The sequence below is a fragment of the Salmo salar genome, chromosome 02 (genome assembly GCF_965601325.2).
Source record: "Salmo salar chromosome 02, fSalSal1, whole genome shotgun sequence".
Taxonomy (NCBI): Eukaryota; Metazoa; Chordata; class Actinopteri; order Salmoniformes; family Salmonidae; genus Salmo; species Salmo salar.
The window spans coordinates 50,705,302-50,722,369 of NC_138292.1; the positions used below are offsets into that span (position 1 = coordinate 50,705,302).

The 17,068-nt window shown below is 43.6% G+C and overlaps 1 protein-coding gene across 4 annotated transcripts in view; it reads right to left on the bottom strand.

Annotated features, from left to right (window-relative positions):
* The window catches only part of LOC106585154 (mitogen-activated protein kinase kinase kinase kinase 3), a 117,196-nt gene that overhangs the window by 23,949 nt on the left and 76,179 nt on the right, over positions 1 to 17,068 (bottom strand). For all 4 annotated transcript variants that reach the window (XM_014171069.3, XM_045705361.2, XM_082964065.1 and 1 more), the window contains 3 exons: positions 7,738 to 7,799; positions 6,937 to 6,999; positions 1,591 to 1,649 (listed from right to left, as the gene is read on the bottom strand). In XM_014171069.3, coding sequence (XP_014026544.2) covers positions 1,591 to 1,649; positions 6,937 to 6,999; positions 7,738 to 7,799 — 184 coding nt within the window. The remainder of the gene's footprint in view (positions 1 to 1,590; positions 1,650 to 6,936; positions 7,000 to 7,737; positions 7,800 to 17,068) is intronic.

Below are 17,068 nucleotides of genomic sequence, written 5' to 3' on the forward strand. Positions count from 1 at the left end.
GATGCTACATTGCTATGTGTGGAAAGCACTAGCGACACAGGTAGCGCCTAAGCTAAATTACCATATTATATTATTACTACTCCTGTATAAGACAGGATGGTACGTTGTTAGTGTGTAATGCGCAAGCTTATGGGTTGTGGCTAAACTAAATAACCAAATTATCATATTATTACTAATAATGTATATAAGGGTGCTGCATTGCTTTGTGTGAAAAGCTCAAACTTCACAGGTTGTGAATAGGCCCATCGGTTAGTGTAACTGGGAGCGACACCTCTCGCCTGTCTCACTCGTGTGTCATTCCATCTGTCTCGATGCCCCACCGGCCTTCTCAAATCTCCATCTTCCCCTATTATCCCTCTTCCCTTCATTCATGGCTGTCTCTACAAATAAACAATAAAATACAAACAGAGAGTGGAAAAGTTTTGGAAAAAAAGTCTACACATATTCATGATGCCCATTAAGATTCAGTGCAATGCAACCAGAGTTGGGTTCAAATACTATTTGAAATCATTTCAAATACTTTATCTGGGCTTGATTGGCCTTGCCTAGTGGCAAAAGTGCACTCCAGATAAGCTGAAGAAAACAGTAAAAGTATTTGAAAAATGTCAAATAGTATAATCGAATCCAAGTCTGAATGCAACTTGCCTAGTCACCTTACCCTTACACATGCAGTGCTGTAAAAAAAGTTGTCTTGCAGCATGACCCAGCTGCGCGTCAGCTTCAGCTTGCTGCCTGACATTCTCCTGTAGAATTCTCTGATACAGAGCAGAATTTATATTTCCTTTTATTAAGGCAAGTCGTCCAGGTCCTGAGGCAGCAAAGCATCCCCAAACCATCACACTACCTTCACCAATGCAGTGTTTGGTTTTTGCCAGGCATAATGGGACCCATGTCATCCAAAAAGTAAATATTTTGAATCTGTCCATAGATCATTATTCCAAGAGTTTTGACGATCGTCCACGTGCTTCTTGTCAAACTTGAGTAAACGTTTTGGATGACAGTTGGGTCATACAGCAAGACAATGATCCAAAACACACAATCAAGTCTAGATGAAAATGGCTAAAAAGCAACACATTTGAAGTTTAGAAATTGCCTAGTCAAAGTCCAGACTTAATCCCAATTGAGAGGATGTGCCAGGACTTGAAATGAGCAGTTCATGCTTGAAAACCACCACACATTTCGCTGAGTTACAGGAGTTCTGCAAGCAAGAGTGGGTCACAATTCCTTCACAGCGACGTGAGCGACTGATCAACAACTACAGGAAGCATTTGGTTGGAGTCATTGGAGCTAAAGGTGGTACAACCAGTTATTGAGTGTAAGGGGGCAATTATTTTTCACACAGGGCCATTGCATAACTTTGTTTATGAAAGAAATTAAATATGTAATTGTTGTGTTATTTGTTCACTACATTGATATCGATTACTGCAAATCAAATAAAAAAATATGTTTTACTGGTCGCATACACACGTTTAGCAATGTTATTGAGGGTGTAGCGAAATGCTTGCATTGTTGGGTTTAGAGCTAGCATTTTACTGTACTTGTGCACGGGACATTAAAAGTTGAAACCTCCATGCATGCAGTCTCACTTACTTATGCCCTCCCAAGAAGGAGCTTTTGGGAGATCCCGCTTCGTAATCCATCCGCAAGTCCTAGGAGAAATGAAGACGGTTACAAGACAGAAGCCTTATTTCATTTCACTTTGCATGTTCTATTCCTCAAGAGTCAGAAAGTCATTATAACTGCATGATGATGAGTATTAGAAATGAGAAATAAATGAATAAGGTTGGACCGAAATGAAATCATGACATGTTAAAGCTCCATCTCTTTTGAGTGATAGGTGATATTGAGGTTTTGTTGTGCAGAGGTGCTATGTATAGTGTAATTCTAGTCGAAATGCAATGTGATTGCTTTTTGATTTATTCAGTTGGTGAACATCTATTCATTGGCATGCCCTATGGCAGTCATTCATTCATGCATGCATGCATGCAAATACATCATACCTCTTAATAATAACAATTTAATTGGTTAAGCATGTAATGGATACACACAAGCAAAGACTATGCTGATTGGTGATTTTTATTTTTATTTCACCTTTATTTAACCAGGTAGGCTAGTTGAGAACAAGTTCTCATTTGCAACTGCGACCTGGCCAAGATAAAGCAAAGCGTTCAACACATACAACAACACAGAGTTACACATGGAATAAACAAATATACAGTCATTAATACAGTGTGTGCAAATGAGGTAGGATAAGGGAGGTAAGGCAATAAATAGGCCAAGTTGGCGAAGTAATTACAATATAGCAATTAAACACTGGAATGGTAGATGTGCAGAAGATGAATGTGCAAGTAGAGATACTGGGGTTTAAAGGAGCAAGATAAATAAATAAATACAGTATGGGGATGAGGTAGTTGGATGGGCTATTTACAGATGGGCTGTGTACAGGTGCAGTGATCTGTGAGCTGCTCTGACAGCTGGTGCTTAAAGCTAATGAGGGACATATGAGTCTCCAGCTTCAGTGATTTTTGCAGTTCGTTCCAGTCATTGGCAGCAGAGAACTGGAAGGAAAGGCGGCCAAAGGAAGAATTGGCTTTGGGATGACCAGTGAGATATACCTGCTGGAGCGCGTGCTACGGGTGGGTGCTGATATGGTGTCCAGTGAGCTGAGATAAGGCGGGGCTTTACCTAGCAGAGATTTGTAAATGACCTGGAGCCAGTGGGTTTGGCAGCGAGTATGAAGCGAGGGCCAGCCAACGAGAGCGTACAGGTCGCAGTGGTGGGTAGTGTATGGGGCTTTGGTGACAAAGCAGATGGCACTGTGATAGACTGCATCCAATTTGTTGAGTAGAGTGTTGGATGCTATTTTGTAAATGACATCACCAAAGTCGAGGATCGGTAGGATGGTCAGTTTTACGAGGGTATGTTTGGCAGCATGAGTGAAGGATGCTTTGTTGCGATATAGGAAGCCGAGTCTAGATTTGATTTTGGATTGGAGATGCTTAATATGAGTCTGGAAGGAGAGTTTACAGTCTAACCAGACACCTAGGTATTTGTAGTTGTCCACATATTCTAAGTCAGAACTGTCCAGAGTAGTGATGCTGGACGGGCGGGCGGGTGCGGGCAGCGATTGGTTGAATAGCATGCATTTAGTTTTACTTGCACTTAAGAGCAGTTGGAGGCCACGGAAGGAGAGTTGTATGGCATTGAAGCTCACCTGGAGGTTAGTTAACACAGTGTCCAAAGAAGGGCCAGAGGTATACAGAATGGTGTCGTCTGCGTAGAGGTGGATCAGAGAATCACCAGCAGCAAGAGCGACATCATTGATGTATACAGAGAAGAATCGGCCCGAGAATTGAACCCTGTGGCACCCCCATAGAGACTGCTGAGCTGTTTGTTTGAACGTCAACAAAATACATGTTGGTTGATACTTCATGTAATTGCAGCTACTGTATATGAACCAAACAAATAGCTGTTTATGCTGGACACAATACTTGTCCTTACTGGTTATGACAATGATCACTATAAAATTATTTTAAATATTTACAGTATACATTTTAAAAGATAAGATGCACCCAATAAGATACATCATTGGTTAGACCAAAGCCTTAAACTCAGGAAATCAAGTTGATATGACAAAACTTTAAATATATTATTAGTTGATACAACTAAGTATTTTAAGTGGGACAACTCATCTTTTAAGGTTTAATTTCCAGGCGCTCTAATTGAGGTATCACCAACATGTCAAATGGAGACAATCGTTAAAAGGTGAGACATTATGAGGATTTAGTACAATGATGACAAATGACCAAGGTCGACAATGACACAGCAACTCAGAAATAATGCAGTTATCTAATTCAGGACATAGTTTACAGTCAGAACAAAACAGGCTCGGCAGTTTAAACTCAGTTTTAAACTACAGTTTTCTTTGAAAGATTAAACTTTGCTTAATAAATCAAAAAAGCTTGGTCATTCTGTCAGTTTAGTCAAGATTTTATAGAGTAGGAGGGGGTAAACAAATGGCAAAGGCCTTTTTAACCCTTTTCTCTGAGCTTAAACTCTATCTCCACAGTAAAGACTGGAGAGTTGACAGAAGATCCCAGGCTTTCCGGCTCAGTGACTCTGTCACCTCTCTGCCCTCCTCTATCCCTCGCCAACCTCCCCCTTGTCTGAGTCTGCCATCATTGAGAGGGCGATGCGCTTTGATAACCGTCCCCGTTGCTTTTCTTCGGTTCCTTCCCCTATAATAACTGTCACACAGAGATTCCAGGGCTGTGTCTCAAATGGCACCCTATCCCCTATATTGTGCAGTAAAGTAGTGCACTACAGGGAATATGGTGCCATTTGGGACACACAGGGTGTCAGCTTTGCACCCAATGTACACAGAATCTCAGAGGGTGCATTTAAGAAATTGTTAAGCTACCGTCTTTAGTATCTACATTATGACAGTGAATAATGGCAATATATATGTACAACTACAACATATATGTACAACTAAATATATGCGCAAGATGAGTGCATAATTGTATCTTTAGATTAGATAAAAGCATCATCTAAATTCCATATTACAATATGATAATTCCAAAACGCCATCTCAGGGCACATTTCTGCGGTATGGCCTAACGGGAAACACTTAATAAATCCTTTAAAAAAGGATGTTACCACATCACAACACATTCATGCAGAGGTTGTGGGGAGGATGTGAGGAGGTTGTGTGGCTAAGCAGAGGCCTGTTTTACCGCGGTGCAGCTGTTGTATGATTGCTGTATATACCGTTTGTTACAAAAAGCATCTGCAGCGGGCGCTTAGGCAGCACTCCCCTGTCCAACTCGGAGAGACTTGCATCTCACTACGGTTTGAACGTCCCGATGGGACAAACAATGACACTTCCCCATCAACCTCTTTCTCTCAATTGCTCTTTCTATCACTTGTTCTCTCAACATCTCTCACTTTCTCAACCTCTTTACTTCTCAACCTCTCTCTCAATCCCTCAACCTCGCTCTCTCTCAATCCCTCAATCTCGCTCTCTCTCAATCCCTCAACCTCGCTCTCTCTCAATCCCTCAACCTCGCTCTCTCTCAATCCCTCAACCTCGCTCTCTCTCAATCCCTCAACCTCGCTCTCTCTCAATCCCTCAACCTCGCTCTCTCTCAATCGCCCAACCTCGCTCTCTCTCAATCGCCCAACCTCGCTCTCTCGCGCCCAACCTCGCGCTCAACCTCGCTCTCTCTCTCTCAACCTCGCTCTCTCTCTCAACCTCGCTCTCTCTCTCAACCTCGCTCGCTCTCTCTCTCTCCCTCTCAACCTCTCTCTCTCCCTCTCAACCTCGCTCTCCTCCCTCTCAACCTCGCTCTCCTCTCTCTCAACCTCGCTCTCTCTCTCTCCCTCTCAACCTCGCTCTCTCTCTCTCCCTCTCAACCTCGCTCTCTCTCTCTCCCTCTCAACCTCGCTCTCTCTCTCTCTCCCTCTCAACCTCGCTCTCTCTCTCTCTCAACCTCGCTCTCTCTCTCTCTCCTTCTCAACCTCGCTCTCTCTCTCTCTCCCTCTCAACCTCGCTCTCTCTCTCTCTCTCTCTCAACCTCGCTCTCTCTCGCTCTCTCCCTCTCTCTCTCAACCTCTCTCTCTCAACCTCTCTCTCTCAACCCTCTCTCTCAACCTCTCTCTCTCAACCTCTCTCTCTCAACCTCTCTCTCTCAACCTCTCTCTCAACCTCGCTCTCTCTCTCTCAACCTCGCTCTCTCTCTCTCAACCTCGCTCTCTCTCTCTCAACCTCGCTCTCTCTCTCTCAACCTCGCTCTCTCTCAACCTCGCTCCTCTCAACCTCGCTCTCTCTCTCTCAACCTCGCTCTCTCTCTCTCAACCTCGCTCTCTCTCTCAACCTCGCTCTCTCTCTCAACCTCGCTCTCTCTCTCAACCTCGCTCTCTCTCTCAACCTCGCCTCTCTCTCTCAACCTCTCCTCAACCTCGCTCTCTCTCTCTCTCAACCTCTCTCTCTCTCTCTCTCAACCTCTCTCTCTCTCTCTCAACCTCGCTCCCTCTCTCTCAACCTCGCTCCCTCTCTCTCAACCTCGCTCCCTCTCTCTCAACCTCGCTCCCTCTCTCTCAACCTCGCTCCCTCTCTCTCAACCTTGCTCCCTCTCTCTCAACCTCGCTCCCCCTCTCTCAACCTCGCTCCCTCTCTCCCTCTCAACCTATCCCTTTCTCAACACCTCCATTCCTATATTTCCATCTCAACCCCTCTCTCATCTCTCCAGCTCCCTGTCCTCCCTCTTGTCTGAGTTTGCCATCATTGATAGGGCGTTGCACTTTGATAACCATCCCACTCTCTTTCAACCTTTCTCTCTTTGAAAAAGAGACGCTTCGCATTGTGACAAGCCCTAAAAATAAAGCCCTTCTGTGCCCATGTAAAAACAAGCGAATGTCAAAAAAATACTTACTACAAAATAGGCCAGGGGAGAACTTACATACGATATTTCATCACTGTAACCCGTTTGGTGATTTTTCATGCTGATATTACTGTGTTATTTCATCATCCACGTCAAAACCAGGTAGGAATACAAATTGATCATACTGTAAGGTATACAGGGCATTAATAAATGTGCAGTGATACATTACACTGTAATAACCAAAAGGAACTATAGGCTGCAAACTATATATTACAAAAGGGAGTATATGTCGCAAGGGCACGGTTTATGTCTTTACATGTGTAGGCCATCATTGTAAATAAGAATTTGTTCTTAACTGACTTGCCTTGTTAAATAAAGGTTACACATGCAATGACAAGTGAAAGTGTTATGGGATGCCAACGAAAGCAGCAAGACAGAGGGCTTCACCGAGTGAAAAGCATCCAAACGTGAACTGACAACATATGAACTGCGATGAGGATGAGACAACACAAAACGGAGGTCAAATATGGGCAAAAAATAAGAACAGAAGTACCATGTTAGATCTTGCAGTGTAGTATTGTTCTTCCACACAGTCCAAAAAACCGTCAGAGTCGGGCTGTTTAGTAGACAGACCAAGAAAATACAGATTATTCACAGTCATGAGGTATTTAAAAATAATCACACACACACAGTATAAAAAAAGTTGTGTTTAAGTTCTCTGAAGAGATGAAGGTTGGGTTAAGAGCATTAAAGAAGAGAATACTTCAAGACTGGAGGATTGGAAGGTACTGTGTACAGGACTTTATAACTGATTGTTGATTTACACTCACACACACATTCAAACACTGTTTAGACTAGGTTAGATGTTTAATTGGAAGGGTTAGAAAATGTATTTAACAACGTGAGTCTCTCACCCCTTCGTTTTTTTTAAGTCAACACACAAACTACAACTCGTATCTGTTGACTGTGGGTATGTCCCAAATGACACCCTATTCCATATATAGTGCACTACCTTTGACCAGGGACCATATGGTGTCATTTGGAGCACACGCTCTGGGTTTCCAATATATATTTGTATGAGGCGTCTGTCGTCGCTATTATACCACATACAGTTAATATAGTCTATATAACATGTCACCAATTACTGTAGTATGCCTCATCCAAAATACAATGCACAGTTATGGGATGATAGCAGCTGCAATAGCAGTAGCCATGGAAATTGTGAGGTTCTGAATTTAAACAGTCGTTACTGTTGCAAAGCGTGATTTGGTTGGTCGAAAAGTGTGAAATGTTGATGGCCAAGCCTGTGTGTGTGTTTGTGTGTGTGTGTGTGTGTGTTAGGAGAGTCACTCACTGCTGGTTCGTGATGAGGTTCAGTCTCCTTCCTAAGCAGGGGATCAAACTTGACTTGATCGACTATCAGTGTTAAAAAATGAAACACAGAGAATTAAACAAACTGCAGAACTAAGAAATGAACACACAACACATTTCGAAATATAGTCACAGTGGCCTGGCAATAAAAAGAAAACCTGCATGCGTCGAACAGTAACATAAGCACAAAATATCGCTAAAGATCGCTTACGGGGGCATATAACTACTAGTGCAGGCACTTTCCCTCCTATATAATCCCTGTGGGCACTGAGTCAAAACTAAATGGCAAAGATTAAGACCCTCAGATATAGAGTCCCTGAATGAACAGTAAGCAGTTCCCCATGCGCCTTTTGCACATGCAGGGCGAATATTCAAGTCTCTTGGGAAGTGATGCTCAGCCACTCAGTGAATGACAAAAAGGAGAGCTGGAAAGATAAGGAGCGAGTGTGGGGGAGAGGCAGAGAGAGGAAGGAGTGGTTTTCCATACTTAACCACAAAAGGTCATGAGAAGGACCACTCAGGAAGAAATTTGAAAAGCTTTCGTTACATTGTTATAAACGTGACATTATAGATGTCATAACCAGTCACAGTGACCTTAGTAGATGTTAGATTGTGGCTACTCACTTGATGCAGTCTTAAATAAATATGATTTTTATAATTTCAGCCATTAGTTTTGAAAGTAGCGCTCACAACCCAAAACGGGTCCCCAAACATTGTGCACAATTGCGTACAACGTCAGTGCATGTGGGGTGTGCATGTTGGGCTCACCCCGCAACCTCATTGGACAATACGGTGCTGACCTGATCCCACCTCCCACTTTAACCTTGCAACCTTATTGGACCTCATTCCACCTGCCAATAAACATTCTCTATCAAGTTCTGTTGTTGCAGGCTAGCTCCCATTGTAGGGTATGGTCCCATCAGACTAATATGGCAAACGAGCAAGAAAATGCTACAATACATGACCATAAGTTTGTGGACACCTGCTCATCAAATATCTCATTCCATAATCATGGTTATTAATATGAAGTGTGGGAGCAAAACTCATGACTGATTCCATTTCCATTATTAGCAGCATTTAGGCTGTCCACTTTGAAGAGCTGAGACAGAATGGCTATAAAAGGAATGGAACATATAGGACTCTAAACGTTATGCAAAGACAGAATCCTATAAAGATAGGACTCTGTAATATGAGAATTTAGTCTTTTTCATGGAAGGGCTCGGCTTTGCTACTCTGTATTAAAGTCTATATTGAATTCAAGGGTTCTTGTAAGAGTGTTATATTTTTGAAGCAATATTCCACGACAGAAGTTGGTCCCCCTTTGCTGCTATAACAGCCTCCACTCTGCTGGGAAGGCTTTCCACTAGATGACGGAACATTGCGGGGACTTGCATCAGGCACTGATGTTGGGCAATTAGGCCTGGCTCGCAGTCAGTGTTCCAATTCATCCCAAAGGTGTTCGATGAGGTTGAGGTCAGGGCTTTGTACAGGCCATTCAAGTTCTCCACACCGATCTCGGCAAACCATTTCTGTATGGACCTCACTTTGTGCACAGGGAAATTGTCATGCTGGAACTGTTTCTACAAAGTTGGAAGCACAGAATTGTGTAGAATATTATTGTATGCTGTAGTGCTAAGATTTCCCTTCACTGAAACTAAGGGGCCTGGCCCGAACCATGAAAAACAGCCCCAGACCGGTATTCCTCCTCCACAAAACTTTACAGTTTTGCATTGGGGCAGGTAGCGTTCTCCTGGAATCCACCAAACCCAGATTCGTCTGTCGGTGGTGAAACGTGATTCATCACTCCAGAGAACGCGTTTTGCAGCTGAGCTGTTGTTGCTCCTAGACCTAGCCTGTGCTCATAGCCTTCCCTGTGGCTCAGTTGGTAGAGCATGGTGTTTGCAACGCTAGCATGGTGTGTGCAACGCCAGGGTTGTGGGTTCGATTCCCACGGGGGGCCAGTACAAAAAAAATATAAATAATAAACGTATGAAATGTATACATTCGCTACTGTAAGTCGCTCTGGATAAGAGCGTCTGCTAAATGACTAAAATGTAAAAATGTAGACGTTTTCACTTCACAATAACAGCACTTACAGTTGATCGGGGCAGCTCTAGCAGGGCCGAAATTTGACGAACAGACTTGTTAGAAAGGTGGCATCCTATGACGGTGCCTGAGCTCTTCAGTAAGGCCATTCTACTGCCAATGTTTGTCTATTAAGTCTGCATGGCTGTGTGCTCGATTTTATACACTTCTCAGCAACGGGTGTGGCTGAAATAGCCGAATTCACTAATTTGAAGGGGTGTCCATCTACTTTGATTATATAGTTACATCAAATGTCCTACTCCTTGAAAGTCAATCGGGGGAGAAGGGCGTGACGCTTGGCATTCCAGACGTGACGCCTGGCATTCAAACCAAAGAGTTCAATCTTGGTTTCATCAGACCTAAGAATTGTGTTTTTTATGGTCTCATCAGAGTCCTTTAGCTGCCTTTTGGCAAAAAAAAAGAAATGTCCTCTCACTGTGAACTGCGTTTATTTTCAGCAAACTTAACATGTGTAAATATTTGTATGAACATAACAAGATTCAACAACTGAGACAAACTGAACAAGTTACACAGACATGTGACTAACAGAAATGGAATAATGTGTCCCTGAACAAAGGGGGGGGGGGGGGGGGTGTCAAAATCAAAAGTAACAGTCAGTATCTGGTGTGGCCACCAACTGCGTTAAGTACTGCAGTGCATCTCCTCCTCATGGACAGCACCAGGTGTGCCAGTTCTTGCTGTGAGATGTTACCCCACTCTTCCACCAAGGCACCTGCAAGTTCCCGGACATTTCTGGCCCTAGCCCTCACCCTCCAATCCAACAGGTCCCAGACATGCTCAATGGGATTGAGATCTGGGCTCTTCGCAGGCCATGGCAGAACACTGACATTCCTGTCTTGCAGGAAATCACACACAGATCGAGCAGTATGGCTGGTGGCATTGTCATGCTGGAGGGTCATGTCAGGATGAGCCTGCAGGAAGGGTACCACATGAGGGAGGAGGATGTCTTCCCTGTAACGTACAGCGTTGAGATTGCCTGCAATGACAACAAGCTCAGTCCGATGATGCTGTGACACACCGCCCCAGAACATGACGGACCCTCCACCTCCAAATCGATCCCGCTCCAGAGTACAGGTCTCGGTGTAACGCTCATTCCTTCGATGATAAACGCGAATCCGACCATCACCCCTGGTGAGACAAAACCGCAACTCGTCAGTGAAGAGCACTTTTTGCCAGTCCTGTCTGGTCCAGCGACCGTGGGTTTGTGCCCATAGGCAACGTTGTTGCCAGTGATGTCTGGTGAGGACCTGCCTTACAACAAGGCCTACAAGCCCTCAGCCCAGTCTCTCTCAGCCTATTGCGGACAGTCTGAGCACTGATGGAGGGATTGTGCATTCCTGGTGTAACTCAGGCAGTTGTTTTTGCCATCCTGTACCTGTCCTGCAGATGTGATGTTCGGCTGTACCGATCCTGTGCAGGTGGTGTTGTCTGCCACTGCGAGGATGATCGCTGTCAGCATTCCTGTCTCCCTGTAGCGCTGTCTCTTGCGTCTCACAGTACGGACATTGCAATTTATTGCCCTGGCCACATCTGCAGTCCTCATGCCTCCTTGCAGCATGCCTAACGCATGTTCACGCAGATGAGCAGGGACCCTGGGCATCTTTTTTTTTGTATTTTTCAGAGTCAGTAGAAAGGCCTCTTTAGTGTCCTAAAATTTCATAACTGTGACCTTAATTGACTACCGTCTGTAAGCTGTTAGTGTCTTAACGACCGTTCCACAGGCACATGTTCATTAATTGTTTATGGTTCATTGAACAAGCATGGGGAAGTTTGTAGTATACATTTCTTGAGCGCATTACAGTTGTGTGTGTTGTGTTGCACTCACGATTCACGAACGGAATGGATGGACACGCCTTGTATAAACCTTATAGCCTATTGCACAATATATTCCAAAATACAAATAAAACACAAGGTTGCTGGTTCAAACCCCTGATCCAACTCGGTGAAAAATCTGTCAATGTGCCCTTGAGCAAGGTACTTAACCCTAATGGCTACTGTAAGCTGATCTGGATAAGAGTGTCTGCTAGTATACTAAAAATTTTTAAAATAAATATATAACTTCTAATTTCAGATGTTTTCTAATTTCAGATGTTTTCTAACTTATGATGCATGGATTTGATCCATGTATTTTCACTGCTATCAAAACTAAGCCATGCAGGCACTTGAAAACTTGCTTCAGAGCACAATACATGACAGGCACGAGTGCATAATCTCATGCACTAAATGATGGCAGGTTAGAATGTAAGGATTCAGTTGCTTTTTCCGCTTGGAGAGGACTGTAGATCATTTATGCATGTATGAGCCATAAATTGACACGTCGAGTCCAAAACAGAAGGTTTAAAAAATGTGATAGTTTTCAAACTTCCGGAAGATCTAACCATGTAACGTTTCAGTGTTGTATCATTTGACATGTCATGACTAAGGCTGTAGCGGTCACAAAATTCTGTCAGCCGGTGATTGTCAAGCAAATAAACTGTCAGTCTCACGGTAATTTACCGTTAATTAACATAATCACATTTTGCATCTCCTGGCTTCCACACATAACCTACAAGCCACTGATGCAGACCTTTGGAACATTTTAAAAAGTCTAATAAATCCATGTAATATAGCCTACACCTTCACAATAAATATATTATTTATTTTAGACAGGTCTAAAAAAGCATGATATGAAGAAGATGTAGTATATTTCAGAAGAACAGAATAGCATATTCTGAGTTGTCCTTATGTTAGGTCCTGATCTGGCTATGCCAAATGGCTGTGGCCTACACTAGTTCATTTAGCAGACAAGATTTGGTTCGAATTCGGTGGCATTATTTTATCCTGTTATGGCTAGGGGGCAGTATTTTCACGGCTGGATAAAAAACGTACCCGATTTAATCTGGTTACCACTCCTACCCAGTAACTAGAATATGCATATACTTATTACATATGGATAGAAAACACCCTAAAGTTTCTAAAACTGTTTGAATGGTGTCTGTGAGTTTAACAGAACTCATTTGGCAGGCAAAAACCTGACAAGGTTTCAGGCAGGAAGTGGCCTGTCTGACAAGGTGTCGTTCTTCTTGTCTCTGTTTATTGAAGAGTGAGGATCTTAGCTGTCCCGTGACACTTCCTACGGCTGCCATAGGGTCTCAGAAGGCGGTAAAAAGCTGAATCGTGGCTTTGCAGGCTCTGGCTGAAAAAAAGTAGCGCGTTTGGGTAGTGGCTGGTTACAGTACTTGTGAGACTCAGGCTCGTGCCCACGTCGACCGAAAGCTTTGTTTACTTTCCTCTGTTTAGCTAAAAGGAGATTCCCGGTCGGAATATTATCGCTTTTTTTACGAGAAAAATGGCATAAAAATTTATTTTAAACAGCGGTTGACATGCTTCGAAGTACGGTAATGGAATATTTAGATTTTTTTTGTCACGAATTGCGCCATGCGCGCGACCCTGATTTACCATTTCAGATAGTGTCTGGGACGCACGAACAAAACGCCGCTATTCGGATATAACGATGGATTATTTTGGACCAAACCAACATTTGTTATTTAAGTAGCAGTCCTGGGAGTGCATTCTGACGAAGACAACAAAAGGTAATCAAACTTTTATAATAGTAAACCTGATATTGGTGAGTGCTAAACTTGCCGGGTGTCTAAATAGCTAGCCCGTGATGCCTGGGCTATGTACTTAGAATATTGCAAAATGTGCTTTCACCAAAAAGCTATTTTAAAATCGGACATATCGAGTGCATAGAGGAGTTCTGTATCTATAATTCTTAAAATAATTGTTATGACCATTTCCGGAGACCTTCTCCCCTTCCTCACCTCGCTCATCAACTCATCCTTGACCGCTGGCTACGTCCCTTCCGTCTTCAAGAGAGCGAGAGTTGCACCCCTTCTGAAAAAACCTACACTCGATCCCTCCGATGTCAACAACTACAGACCAGTATCCCTTCTTTCTTTTCTCTCCAAAACTCTTGAACGTGCCGTCCTTGGCCAGCTCTCCTGCTATCTCTCTCAGAATGACCTTCTTGATCCTAATCAGTCAGGTTTCAAGACTGGGCATTCAACTGAGACTGCTCTTCTCTGTGTCACGGAGGCTCTCCGCACTGCTAAAGCTAACACTCTCTCCTCTGCTCTCATCCTTCTAGACCTATCTGCTGCCTTTGATACTGTGAACCATCAGATCCTCCTCTCCACCCTCTCCGAGTTGGGCATCTCCGGCGCGGCCCACGCTTGGATTGCGTCCTACCTGACAGGTCGCTCCTACCAGGTGGCGTGGCGAGAATCTGTCTCCGCACCATGCGCTCTCACCACTGGTGTCCCCCAGGGCTCTGTTCTAGGCCCTCTCCTATTCTCGCTATACACCAAGTCACTTGGCTCTGTCATATCCTCACATGGTCTCTCCTATCATTGCTATGCAGACGACACACAATTAATCTTCTCCTTTCCCCCTTCTGATAACCAGGCGGCGAATCGCATCTCTGCATGTCTGTCAGACATATCAGTGTGGATGACGGATCACCAGCTCAAGCTGAACCTCGGCAAGACGGAGCTGCTCTTCCTCCCGGGGAAGGACTGCCCGTTCCATGATCTCGCCATCACGGTTGACAACTCCCTTGTGTCCTCCTCCCAGAGTGCTAAGAACCTTGGCGTGATCCTGGACAACACCCTGTCGTTCTCCACTAACATCAAGGCGGTGACCCGATCCTGTAGGTTCATGCTCTACAACATTCGCAGAGTACGACCCTGCCTCACACAGGAAGCGGCGCAGGTCCTAATCCAGGCACTTGTCATCTCCCGTCTGGATTACTGCAACTCGCTGTTGGCTGGGCTCCCTGCCTGTGCCATTAAACCCCTACAACTCATCCAGAACGCCGCAGCCCGTCTGGTGTTCAACCTTCCCAAGTTCTCTCACGTCACCCCGCTCCTCCGCTCTCTCCACTGGCTTCCAGTTGAAGCTCGCATCCGCTACAAGACCATGGTGATTGCCTACGGAGCTGTGAAGGGAACGGCACCTTCATACCTTCAGGCTCTGATCAGGCCCTACACCCAAACAAGGGCACTGCGTTCATCCACCACTGGCCTGCTGGCCCCCCTACCTCTGAGGAAGCACAGTTCCCGCTCAGCCCAGTCAAAACTGTTCGCTGCTCTGGCACCCCAATGGTGGAACAAGCTCCCTCACGACGCCAGGACAGCGGAGTCAATCACCACCTTCCGGAGACACCTGAAACCCCACCTCTTTAAGTAATACCTAGGATAGGATAAAGTAATCCTTCTAACCCCCCCCCCCTTAAAAGATTTAGATGCACTATTGTCAAGTGGTTGTTCCACTGGATATCATAAGGTGAATGCACCATTTTGTAAGTCGCTCTGGATAAGAGCGTCTGCTAAATGACTTAAATGTAATGTAAATGTGATATAAATATGAACTTGATTGAACAAAACATGCATGTATTGTATAACATAATGTCCTAGGGTTGTCATCTGATGAAGATCATCAAAGGTTAGTGCTGCATTTAGCTGTCTTCTGGGTTTTTGTGACATTATATGCTAGCTTGAAAAATGGGTGTCTGATTATTTCTGGCTTGGTACTCTGCTGACATAATCTAATGTTTTGCTTTCGTTGTAAAGCCTTTTTGAAATCGGACAGTGTGGTTAGATAAAGGAGAGTCTTATCTTTAAAATGCTGTGAAATAGTCATATGTTTGAAAAATTGAAGTTTTTGTATTTTTGAGGAATTTGTAATTCGCGCCACGCCTATCATTGGATATTGGAGCAGGTGTTCCGCTAGCGGAACGTCTAGATGTAAGAGGTTAAAGTATGAAGAATACAATTGAACAAATCTGAATAAAATAGAAAGGATATTTCTTCCAAACGATTTGAGGGAGTGAGCACCTGCGGCTATTCTGTGTTGAGCGGTTAACAAAGAAATAGGTCCTCCTATATGCTTATTTTAGAGTTATTAATTTAATTTTAATTGTTCTACAAACGTTGGGCTATATGTTTTGATTTTTAATACATTGTAAGGCTGCATGATGGGACTCATGAGCTCTGCATTGTTTTTTGTGCAGGCTGTACACACTACATCAGTCACTCATTCACAATTTGACAAGCACTTGATAATGCCTAGGAATTTCACGGCGTCATCCCCTTTGTGAGGCTGTAATGCACCCTAAAAGAATCCATGTCTTTTGCGGCCAGTGGCCATTATGCACTTCTCCCTGAGTGCTGCGTGCTCCATCACGTGATCGGGTCTTTCTCACAAGCTACAAGTGAAGACCGAAACATCGGGGACGCACCTGCGTGCGTCCTTAACCAATTCCGAGGAGCATATTGAGGATATTGGAAGAACTGTCCACATTTACTTTTCGTCAGCCAACAAGATGAGTAGGCCTAACGAACAGTGAAAGCACTAGCCTATGTCAATCTACTATCCCCCATAGTACAAAGGTTAACCTATTCTATTCTGTGCGAGAAATAAATATTCCAAACATAGTCTGGGACAGTTGTGGGATGCGATAGATCCCAAATTAATATAACCACTAGCATCAAAAAAACTTTTTTAAGCAATTTGGCTGACGCAACAGATTAGAACGTTTAGCTTAAAATGTTGCTAAACTATTAGGCTATTTCTTCACATTATAAGCGCAGCAATGCGTATATGGTAGTAGGCTATAAGCGTGAATGTTATATTAGCGGAAAACACCATTATCAAAAATGACCGCAAATGCGATTATGCACGTAATGCTTTTATTATAAAGGAGCATTTTTAAGGTGAAAATGACCTTCCCCAAACTTGAAACTCACGCGCTGCTTATGTATGCCAGTTAGGCTCTACACCCCTTATAAAGCGGATTAATGTGCTTAATTTTAAGAAGTTATTTGGCCACTTTAGTTGTGATACAAACCTTAAAACATATACGCCTATGGGCTAGGCTACATGGCGATTGTGACTATGATTCAAAAAGTAGCAAAAAAAAGGCATTGTTTCTTATGCTGGGTATCATTCACAAGTGATAATATATAATTCACAAGTAATAGGCTAATATTGTCACCCATCAGACTATTCTTGATTTAATATAGTCTTTACATATACTAAATAATATATGTGTGAAATATGTTTTGATTTAGAATGGACCATAATCATGCAGCTGTATCGAAACAGGGTCGGCAGGAAAAAATACATGTAGTCTATGCACTTAAATTGCGAATGGAGGACACTTTTCC